This window comes from Nomascus leucogenys, chromosome 10 (assembly GCF_006542625.1).
Source record: "Nomascus leucogenys isolate Asia chromosome 10, Asia_NLE_v1, whole genome shotgun sequence".
Taxonomy (NCBI): Eukaryota; Metazoa; Chordata; class Mammalia; order Primates; family Hylobatidae; genus Nomascus; species Nomascus leucogenys.
The window spans coordinates 39936600-39948743 of record NC_044390.1 but is presented as its reverse complement, the minus strand read 5'-3'; the positions used below and the strand labels follow the sequence as shown (position 1 = coordinate 39948743).

The window sequence follows — 12144 nt, the reverse complement described above, 5'->3', positions numbered from 1 at the left end:
ACTCCCCTTGACTTACAGTAAGAAAATGTTTGCACATTTTTCCCCTTAATTTTAAAACTGCCTTACTTCTCAGTTCCCCAATTTCTCCCTTTTCAAATCTGAACCTACATTTTATCCTGGTTTTTTTTTTTTTTTTTTGGTTTGTTAAATTAGCTGCTACTCTTACATGAAAGATTGCATACTTTTCATCAGGATAGGGTAATGACCACCTTGACTTGTACACATTTGATCATACTATATCTATTGGGATGTCTAGATGTAGTTTTCTGTTTGGATCTTTTCTGGCACCCTGTGAATGCTGTTGGTATTAATTATTTGAGTTTTCTATATTTCATTTATAAGCAGATATGATTAAATCTAGGTGGGAAAAATTTTAAAGTGTTAACATCCTTTTTGTTAACTCTCTTTACACAAAACTTTGCACATACCTTTACTGTAAGACTGCACATTGTATAGATTGTTTTTCTTATCTTTCCTGCTAAAATATGTGTTCTCCTAGAGCAGGAACACTACCTTATTTATTTTTAACTTTCCAGTGCTCATCACAGTTCTTGATTCACTGTAGATGTTTAATAAATAGTTGTAGAAAGTATAAATTAATATTAGGCTCAACAGTTTTTATCTTCAAAGAATTTACAATGTGTTTGGGAAAATAAAGCAGAAATGAAGGAAGATGTTTGAGAATAATTGCATAATACTGTATTTGCCCATTTAAGTAGTACCTTGCAGAGTAAATACACTAATACTAGAAGTGCTGATAGCGGTGAACTTTTCAGAGTGTGTAGCCTCGGAAGGAAAACTTGCTTGACAATGTCTTCTGAGTGTATTTATTCAAACCTTCAGTATGAGAACCATACTGAAGGCCATTTTTATCATTCAGCTATGCAGCACTAAAACATATGGTCTTGTTTAATTCAAGAAGTTTACAATGGTATGTTGCCTTGGCATGCTTATAATGTCCATTGATGTTAATTAGAACTCTGTGCATACATCTATAGAATATAATTGAAACTGATCTCGTGGAATTGTCTTATGTGAAGTAATAGTAAAGCAGCAAGAAGGCATTAAATGTGATTGTTATTATGACGTATAAAGATATGATTTTTCTTACATATAGAAAAGAACGAATCTTTACCTTAAGAAGAAACAATTATCTTTTTTCTGAGTCCTAGAACTCATAGATTTATTTTTGTGTGTGTTATATTTAGGGCTCAGAGAACACATGAAATTAAACTGAAACAAAATGTAAAAGTTAATAATGTTTTTAAAAAATAGAACAGGTACTAATTTTATACTTTCTTTGGTTATGGATGTTTCCTGCCATGGCCAGATTACTCTGACGGGGAGAGTTACTGGAGTGTTTCAGAAGGGCAACAGCATTGTTTGGCCAAAGGGTTTTTTGTTCTCTAGGCTCAGCCAAAATTTGTCACCAGAAACAGCCATTGAGTATCCTCTTACATATGACTCCAAGTTGAGAATGATGATCTATAGTCTAAAAAGGATGACTTTAAGTAGACAAAACAAATTAGCAGAACCTGCACTCTGATCATACGGTGAAAGTTCAGCCAGAAAAACACTTTCCAAGAGCTATTTTGAGGGTAGCATGTTGCTAAATGGATATTCACTAAACTTTCTCTTGGAAGTAAAAAAGGTAATGCTAAACAATGCCTGTGTTAAGATACGTAGTTGTAAATTTCCTGGTTTAAAAGCATATTCCTTATATATTTAAATTTTTGCTTATCTATTCATATTCAGGTTTTAGCACTTGCCCTGAGGTTGCCTGTCTCTGTCTCTGCCACTGGAATATGAACTTGTTAGTGTTTTCATCTCTTGCATTGGTCGTTTCTGCCATGTGTTCGGAAAGCTCTTCCTTCAGATATCAACACAGGCACCTTCCTCTCCTCCTTCAGGGCTTTGCTCAAATATCACCTCAGTGAGACTTCCTTGGCCACTCTATTTAAGATTATAATCCTTATTCCTTTCACTCCCAGTCCTCCAGTTTTCCTTTTTCCTTCCTGAATACTTACCACCTTCTAAGAGACTATATAATTTACTTACTTATTTTCATTGTAGTTTGTCTGTCTTCCCTTACTCCTGCTGGAATGGGAGCTCCAGGAAAGTAGATCTAAGTACTTAGATCTATTTAGTACTCCAGGAAAGTATCCTAAGTACTTAGAATAATTCCAGCAGATAATAGGTACTCAATAAATAATTATTGAACTAATGAATATATCTTACTTAGCATAGTGTCTGACACTCTGTAAACACTCAACATTTTTGATGACTTAAACAAACAGTTTAAGAAAAATCTTGGATCAGTGGTCCTCAAAGTAAGCCCTGCAGCTCTAGTTTTGTGGAAACCAGAGGACTGAAGCAAAAGTGTCCTGACATCTTAGATTGTATGTTAATCTCAGGAATGTTTTTCCTATATATGTTTACATTGAGAGAAAAATCAGAATTAGGTGTGGTTCTACAAATACAGGAGCTTTTCTTCCCCCATGCTTTGTAGTTTTGTCTTATCTTAAAGCCTTTATTGAATTACTAGAATGCAAACAAACAAAAAATGATAGTTATGGTATATATTTTGTATTTTATTCTAAAAAATAGACTAAATTTGGCTTTTCCAAATGGTCAGTTATTTAGAAATTCTAACACTATACTATGCCTGAAGTAAAAATTTGCTTAGTTTTCCAGTGACAACTAATAACAGCCAAATTTACAGTGAAAAATAAAGTATACCACCTTTAAATATAGCAGCAAGATATTTCAACATGAACTTTACTGTTTTAACCTACTAAACTCAAAGCAAAACAAGACATTCTTATCTCTTATTCATTTATTATCTTGGGAAAATATTTGATAGTTTCATTTTCTCTGATCCTAGAACCAAAATTAAAGTTATGGGATCGTTAGGTTTTGTTTTGTTTTGATTTTTCACACCGAAATATAAAATTTATGACTTAAAAGTACTCTAAGGTTTAGGTAACAGAGCTAATTTACTTCTTAACAGGAAGTTAAAAAGCCTTTCAACGTTTTATAGACTTTCTGAGAATCCTTTATGAAACTTGTCACTGACCCTATGTTGAAGGAGTAAATACAGGGAAAAAAGTCATTGGCTAATAGATAAATGTATCTAACTTTTCTGATGTACTGAGGTGATGATTACTTTTTCCCCCTTATTATTTTGTTAGTTTTTAAGCTGAAAGTTATTGTATAGTTACAGAAGAAAGAAGAAAAGTTGTTACATAATTTTTCCTGACAGAAAATATGATGACTGGCTGGGTGTGGTGGCTCACGCCTGTAATCCCAGCACTTTGGGAGGCCAAGGCGGGCAGATCACTTGAGGTCAGGAGTTCGAGACCTGGCCATCATGTCGAAACCCCATCTCTACCAAAAATGCAAAAATTACCCGGGTGTGGTGGTGGGCGTCTGTAATCCCAGCTACTCTGGAGGCTGAGGCTGAGGCAGGAGAATCGCTTGAATCTGAAATGCAGAGGTTGCAGTGAGCTGAAATCACACCACTGGGCTCCAGCCTGGGTGACAGAGCGAGACTGCAGCTCAAAAAAAAAAAAAAAAAAAAAAAAAGAAGAAAGAAAATATAACAACTATGAGTTTTGCAGTCAGACAGCCCTGGGTTTGAGTTGATATGTCTACTTGCTGTTTGTCCTTAATAAGGTATGTTATAGCCTCTCCAAGCCTCAGTTTCTGTATCTGTAAAATGGGCATGACAGCCACATTCTAGAATTATTGAGAGGATTAAATGTATTTATGTGAAAGTGCCTAGACATGTGCCTGGCATGTAGGAGGACTCAAATTTTAGTTTTATTTTCTTCCTTCATTTCCCACTTTAATCATAAAAACAAGAAAATGTGTGAGGAAAATACTATTCCCAGGGAATTGTTATAGAAAAAGAATTACCAATAAAAGATTGCTGCACACTAAATACTGGACCTGGCTATCTTTTAAAATACAATTTTAACCTCAGAATTCACTGTAATCAAAATGAAGTAAGTGCTAATGGCTGTGATCCTTACAGCAGATCTTTGAGGGTGGCAACACATAGCGAAGGTGACTTGCTTCAGGTCACGTGGCTGGGAAGCAGGCAGAGCCACAAAGCAAACTGTTGCTGTACGTTTATTTGTACTAATAGCAAGAGCTTCATACTGGGGCTTCGAAACAATACTGGCCTTGAGACAACAACACAGGACAAGCCTCGCTATAAAAAGAGACTTTGGACATATTTCGATAAGTAAAATATCCTTGGACTAGGTTCAAGATGGATCTGATCTATCCCAAAGTTACTCTGTAGGGAACGGTGTTATGATTAGATACCAAAATAGCAATATTATCTTCTCAAATATGTACTTGTGTTACATGTGTATACACACACACTCACTTGTGCCTTCAAAAGACACTATTAAACATTTAAATAAAGGGAAAAATCTTTCCCAAACATACTTCTAAGCCAATTTAGAGGTCATTGAACAGATGTCATATAATACTAATGTTAAATTACCCTGTATAATAAGAAAATTACAGTACCTAAGTGAAGATAGTAAAGGGAAAACATCCAATGAATTACTCTAGAATTTCAAAATGAAGTGATTTTTTCAAGATTAACAGTGGCACCATATGACTTTAGAAAAGTGAGTCTGATAGGGAGAAGGGAAATCAGAGACAAAAGTGAAGCTTTTCTGTGTTTATATATACCAATATTTGGTTCTGATGATAGAAGGGCTAATGTAATAGTATAGCTTTAAATTGTCCAGGAAGTATATTATTATTATTAAATGGTGTGGCAAGACATTTATTAAAATCTGACTAACTTCTCATTGAATTGTTTAATGTAAAATCACAATAGTTGTTTCTAGTCTACATATATTTCCTTTCAGTATTAGATGTACTTTGAAAACCTAATTATTTTGAGAATACAGTATAACCAAAGAATGAAAACGTACAAAGTTTGACAACTTTAAATAATCACTAGTATTTCTTAAAGGACAAACCTCACTTACAGTTAGGAAACAATATTTATACTTAAGGTTGAAAAGCCAAGATGTAGAAAAATTTTGCTAATTTGGAAGATGACCTTTAAGTGCACCAAAACCAAATAATTTGTAGGCTGTGACATAGGGCACATTCCTACAAAATTTGTGTGAATACTGCTTTAGTGGTTCTTGAAAGCCAAACAAAGAAAGCTGGAATGAAATCTTTATTCCCCTCCCAAATAAGACGGAGACTAACAAAGGAGTACAGCAGCACTCTTTCAAGGCTTGCCATTAAAACGAGGTCTCTGTAGCACAGTTAATGAGATGTTTCATAGTGGAAAACAATCTGTTTTTAAGAATGTTTAGATCAAAAGTAATTTCTAATCTATGAAATAAAGTCTCTTCAGTACCCTTCATTCACTAGTAAAGCTTTTATGTTTGTATTATTTACTTCAATCAGACGTTTTCAATTTTACCTTTTTTTCTTGTACAAATACTTGACATGGTTCATCAATACTGACCAACAGTTCTATTCTCTTCAGAAAAGAGAGATTCATGAGAGAGGGAGAATGAAAAAGAGAGAAACATCTTTGCCTAAATGATTTGCAAGCATCTGTGCTTTAAGCTACTTTTTATGAACACTCCTTAGTAAATGACTCAAGGTAAAAAAGCAGAAAAGCATCCAATGTTAGGAAATTGCAATCCAATACCATGTAATTTAAACCTGCAGTTGCTTCTCTTGTACTAAATGACATACAGATGGGTAGCTTAGTTCTCTCAACTTTGGGAACACAATTGGTCTTTTTGTATGAATGAACATATATTAACAAAAATATTTTGGATAGAATTGTTTGATTTTAATTGTACATATTTTAATTATTTATGCCATTGAAAAGAATAATTTTAACCAAGTCATTTTGTCATGTTAAGTTTGCATTTAATGATTTTGTGACAATATTAACTAAGATACAACCCTTCCAACAAACACATGAGAATAAAATAATTTTTAAGAAGTCTGTACTGAATTAAGCAGAAACTCACCTATCACTGTTGACTGATTATTTAAGAAAGAGCCACTTTGCATTCAAGCTATTGAGAGGCTTGTTCTGACAGGACAGACATTTCTCAGGGAAACATTTCTACCTAGTAGGTATTTGGATAAAATCTAGGATAAGACGGGGTCCAGTGAGATGAGAGATCAACATGCCGTTAGCGACATGCCTGCTGTGCCTGTGGATCTTTCCAGGCCAGGGAAGGGCCAAAGTATTTGTGGAAGGTCAGCAGAGGTGCTGTCTGACAACCTGCAGGCCCACGCCAAGGTGTATCTTGCTCTTTGGCTCTGGCTTGCTCTTTTGCTGCCTCCATTTTCTCTTGTGGAGAATCAACCGCTCTATCTTGGTGGCCCGGATTCTGCAAGCTGATATCCTTCTTCAACACCACAGTCAGGGTAACCGGCTAGATAATGTTTTTCTAGTTTAAGGTCAGCAATCTCATACTATGACATTAGGTACCTTGAAAGTAAAAAAAGCGGGAAGCATTTCCACTCCTAAATCATATTTCTTTATATTTCAAAAGAAGTTGCGTTTAATATTTAGGAAACTAAGCAAGCTTTCTTCTAGTAACTTCAAAACATGGCAAGAACTCTCTACATTTAGGACCATCTGCAGGCTTCTTTCCCACTGTGATGGATGGCAAAGAAAAGCAATTTTACTGCAGTGAGTAATGGCTACCCTGTCCTGGAGTTATATTTCTTTTCAGTCGTTTGCTCATGTAAAATAAAATACTACATATAAACAGGTGTTGTCTGAACATTTTACTGCAGGCTGTATAGGTTGAAATAAAAGCTGCCATTGTTATTAGAATCACATTAGAATTATTTCACCATTCAAATACAGTTAATCAGTAAAGTCTTCCTAGATATACTTTGCAAAAAGAAAATGTAGGTTTCTAAAAATATTCACAACTCCTTTTTTCTTTATTTTTCTCCCTTTCTATTTTTCCCACTCTTTCTTTGGAACTTCTTGAATCTGCATTAGTGAAAGTGCCTTCTCCTGTAGTTTATTGAAAGTTTCTTGCTGCCCATTTAACATGGTAAGATATAGTCTTTGAAGAGATATACAGCATCTTTATACTTTGAAGGAGTATACAGAATCTAGTGAAGTTTCTGATGGAATCATGGAGAACAGTAATTCCTGGTTATAGAAAAATATATTTTTAAGGCTCAAAAATAGGATGGTAGTTAAATCATCCACAATGGAAATTGAATTTTGATGGTTTCAGGCTATTCTACTAAGTTGCAAAATTATTGCAGACTTACGGTTTAACTTAATATGCCCATCATTTTATATATACAGTATAAATGTTTGTAAATAGACTTGTGCTTTTGAATTTATTTGAAAAAAAAAAAGGGTTTCAGGATACTGGGAGATATAAAGCATGTACCTTGTGAATGATCAGTGAGTTTTTAGTATCACATGCTAGAGACTGGCTGTAGCATATTGTCACTGCTCCAGTGGAATCATCTGAATCTTAAGAAACATTCATTTCAAACTTAGAGAAATAATCAGCTGCAGTTCAGGTAAGCATTTCCAGTGCATTAGAGACTGGTCTGGTCATTGACAAGTGACTGCAGAAGCTGTGCTGTGGCGGTCAGCCAAAGCAATTATTTATGATTCAAGCTAAAAAGCCTTCTTCTCCCATATCCTCTCTCTTTTCAGGGTCATGTAGGGATAAAAAGAACTGTAAGGTGGTCTTTTCCCAGCAGGAACTGAGGAAGCGGCTAACACCCCTGCAGTACCATGTCACTCAGGAGAAAGGGACCGAAAGGTAAGGTGAGCTTTAATAAAAAGTCATTAAGAGCTAGATTTCTTCTCACCCTGCCCTCTGCAATCCTCTTCCTTGCCAATTAATTTAAAGCATTCTATACTTACTTGCTAAAGTCTACAAATTAGTATCCTTGAAAAGGTTAAAATGGTATTGTTTAGGTTAAGACTAAGTTTTATTTGTTCTTTTCTCCATTTAATGAATACTGCATATCTGATATAAAGTCACAAAGCTTTTGTTAAGGGCCTGTTTTTAGTTTACTACAAAATGTGTGGAAGTAATAGCGATTTAGGTACATTTTTTGGGAAGACATCACAGTAAGCAAAACCATGAGGGATTGGCACTATGCCAGGATGCTGAAATTTTGAAGGTGGCCATTGTAAGTATAGACGTTTTGGCTGCAAAAAGAAGGTAGCATAATTTAGTTCTTTTCTACCCCACTCCAATTTCTTTTTGAAGCACATGTGGAGAAAGTATTTATTGGCTCATTTGTGGTTGGAATGTCAAAAATTTTCAATAACTGCCCTCACATGGCTTTGGTCCTTGGAAGTTCGCCCTAAGTCCTGAAAAAAGAGTTTGTTCACTTCCAAGACTGTTTTTAGTGAATAAAGCCTCTCTCAGCTGATTCCAGCTCAAAGGTAACTTGCCAAGGTCCAACGACTTTGTTGTCTAATTTATCCCATGGAGCTTGGCGTAAGACCGTAGCTTACCTCTGATCCAAATTTATTAATGATGTAACTTCTTGTTTTCATTCATGAACTGAAAGAGCTCTCTACTACACATGGGATCCCTGTTAATAGGCAACACTCACTTCCTGTCACAGTATCTACTGTTTACTGAATTTACCAAATGTTGAATCTCTGACGAAGTCCATCCTTAGCATACAATGAGCTAGCAGTGGACTTCAGTCTCAGCTTGCGAGGATTTCTATCCGTTCTGTTGTGTACATGACTAGCAAAATGATTTAATGCACACAAACAACCAGAGATTAGGTCATTCTTAAAAATTCTGTTTATAAAAAATTTGGACCTCATAAAGAGGGTGAAAGGATAATAAAAACAAGCTGCAGAGCACATAGACTTTTTGTTGGGCTAGCACAGCTGATTTGTATTAGCTGAATGACCTCCTAGCCTTTAAGATTGTTAACTTAGAAAAATATTCCCTTAAAGCTGCAATATTCCTTTTCAAACCAAAAAATAAGACTCCTTCCACTTGAAGTCTTGGACCCTTCTGCATTTTCTGGTATATACTCTTGCACACTGTAAAGAGCAAAATCTTATGTAATGTTCTTTCTGTGAATCTAAACTACAGGTTTTTTTTTAATAGAAAAAAATCTTTTTCTAAGCATTACATAACTAGATGGCTTGATTTTTTTATATAACTTGCACTAGTTTTGAATAGTTATATGCACATTTTATTATATAGATTTGAAATATATTAGTAAAGTTCAGATTTCCATATGTTTGGTTTGTTTTCATTCTAGGACAAAAAGCCCTTGAAAGATTTATTAGAGAAATATATTTTAAGCAAATACATTCTGTAAGAAATAATGCTAACTTTAATTTTTTAAATGATCTATTTATTTTTCAGTGCCTTTGAAGGAGAATACATACATCACAAAGATCCTGGAATATATAAATGTGTTGTTTGTGGAACTCCATTGTTTAAGTAAGTATGTTGAAAACTTATAGGTACGGCTGTATCAGAGATGGCAGAAAACTAGTTATTGCTTGTTCATCTTAGAATCTTTCCATTGCTGAATTTTCTTCTGTTTGTTTTTCTATTTCCATTTACCCCCAACAAAAAAAAAGTAATTATTGATTTCGTGGTAAATTACCAGTGTGACAGACTGGCTGATTTTGCACTACTTGGATCTTTAAAATACCCAACATTAACTTGTTCATGTCAGTAACCATGGTGCTTAGCAGAGCTATGAAAGAGATTTTGGCAAGCATAGAAATGTTTATGCATTTACTGATTTTTTAAATCTTCAAATGACGGGCTTAAATATTTATTGGAACATAATGAAAAGTCCTTCACGTATATCCTTCACATTGAATAATATCCACCAAGTAGATTATACTTTTGCAATGAAGGGAAATACCTGTATTGAATGTAACATGGGAACATACCTTTACATAGGTAAGAAAATTATGTAATATGAGGTTAACAGTTTTTGCATAGATTCAAAATCTTTATTATAAAGATCCCAACAGTTTACCATAAAATAGGCAGCACACTGGACTTTCTGACTAAAATAGTTCATTCAGATAGTGTATTCTGGAGATTATGGATGTTATTCAAGAAAGGAAAATCTTTGCCAAAAATTTATTTATCTAGGTGGAGAAAATTCTAGAAGCCGTATGCTTCCCATGGGTTGCTGACTTGGGGGAATAAAAAGGCAGAAACCTTAATTGGGAGTAAATATCATTGGCTGGGTGTGGTGGCCCAGGCCTGCAATCCCAGCACTTTGGGAAGCCAAGACGGGTGCATCACTTGAGGTCAGGAGTTCGAGCTTAGCCTGGCCAACATGGTGAAACCCCATCTCTACTAAAAATACAAAAATTAGATAGGCATGGTGGTGTGCACCTGTAGTCCCAGCTACTCGGGAGGGCGAGGCAGGAGAATCACTTGAACCCGGGAGGCGGAGGTTGCAGTCAGCCAAGACTGTGCCACTGCACTCAAGCCTGGGTGACAGAGTAAGATTCTGTCTCGAAAAAAAAAAAAAAAAAGGTAAATGTCATTTATTTAAAATAGAATTACAGAGTTTCTTAGGGGAAATAAATAAACAAGGATCTGATACTTGTAGCTAACACACACTTAATATCTCTCCATAAATGTTTCTCTTTTAAAAAAACAGCATTTACTGATTTTCCAGAAATAACAGGAAACAGTGGTTTCCTTGAAATTAAAAAAAAAAAGATTTAAAACGTTTCTTACATTGCACAAACCTTATTGAACATTAGCATTGGTTGAGAATCTGTTCTGAATTCTTACGTATTCCTTCTGTTAAAAAACCGACCCTTCAAATTGTCACCCATTTCCTCTCAGAAAACACATTCCTTATATAATATTTCAACACCTTTAGCTTATGTCATAATAGTTGATGTAACACTTAAGATAGTTGCTGAGCCATGTTAAACTTGTTAATATCACAAATGGTAAAAATTGTCCACATCCCCTTTACTTTTTGATTCAGATTCTCCATCCCTTTCCCTATCATGTGATTCACTAAAGTATGGGATCTAAAGAAAACTTACTGTTTTAAATAAGAAACAGAACCACTGTAAATGAAGGATTTAACCCATGTGAGATTTTTGAGTCACAAATCCTAAAAGCAAGACCCTTATCCAAACATAGATGCTAGTGGGAGTCAGGTTTCACATTTGACGTGATATTGCCTCTATTTCATCTACTTCTGTATTTACAAGGAGAGCTTTTATTTTCCACATTTATAAGGAATGTGATTTAATACTTTCATTCTACCTTTTTCTTCTTTTAATTGTTTGCTTCTTTTTTACTTGTTTTCTTGTCTATTTTGGGAAAAAATTCCTTGCTGTGTCCTTCACTGGAGAATGTAGTCGAGTAGCTCATTGGTCTAGTGCCAACTTCTGTATGTGTATTTTCCTGAAACTGATATGTCTGAGAGTCTGTGGTTGGCTGCGTCTTCCTCCCATCTGCTCTATCATGACCACCCTTCTCCCACTTCACAAAAGATGACATACCTTTCACCCAGCCCAAATCTTACTATGTATTGCCCTGGGGTACAATCTCCAGGGCATCAAACAAAATGACAGTTTGGGAACTTTAAAGAGACTTGAAAGCAAGGTTAAAAACGTGTTGGTAAAAAATAGTGAAATCGTATTTCACCTTGGCAAGGCTCCTGGCACAGCACAGTCCACCTCCCTGTCTGCCTGCTTGTCTGTCTCTCCATCTGCTGACTGTCCATTCATTTTCTACTAGCCTGCTTAAGTGAGAAGGCTGCCATGAGAACATGTATTCATATCTTTATTCAAATGAACAGAAACGAAATCATTGGAAGTCTTTTTTTCGGATACGGAATACATCCGATTTGGTTGATTAATTTGACAGTGAGGACTGGCTTTGTAAATTATATGGTGGACTTCATCTGCTCAATGATCTAAAAATGTATCTCTAAGGTTTTGTCAAATCTACATTTTACGTATGTGTAAAGTACACAAAACACCAGAAAATTAATCTTCTGCAATTTAAAAAATTTCTGATAAGACATTTTAACTTAATTTAAATATATGAGGAAGCATGTATCAGTCAGCACCCAGTCAGGACACAGAATACACAGTATTTTGAACAG

At 35.1% G+C, this 12144-nt stretch overlaps 1 protein-coding gene across 2 annotated transcripts in view; it reads left to right on the top strand.

The window, feature by feature from the left end:
* The window catches only part of MSRB3 (methionine sulfoxide reductase B3), a 191499-nt gene that overhangs the window by 41146 nt on the left and 138209 nt on the right, over window positions 1-12144 (top strand). For both annotated transcript variants that reach the window (XM_003259599.4, XM_012500258.2), the window contains 2 exons: window positions 7706-7814; window positions 9402-9479. In XM_003259599.4, the coding sequence (XP_003259647.1) occupies window positions 7706-7814; window positions 9402-9479 (187 nt within the window). The remainder of the gene's footprint in view (window positions 1-7705; window positions 7815-9401; window positions 9480-12144) is intronic.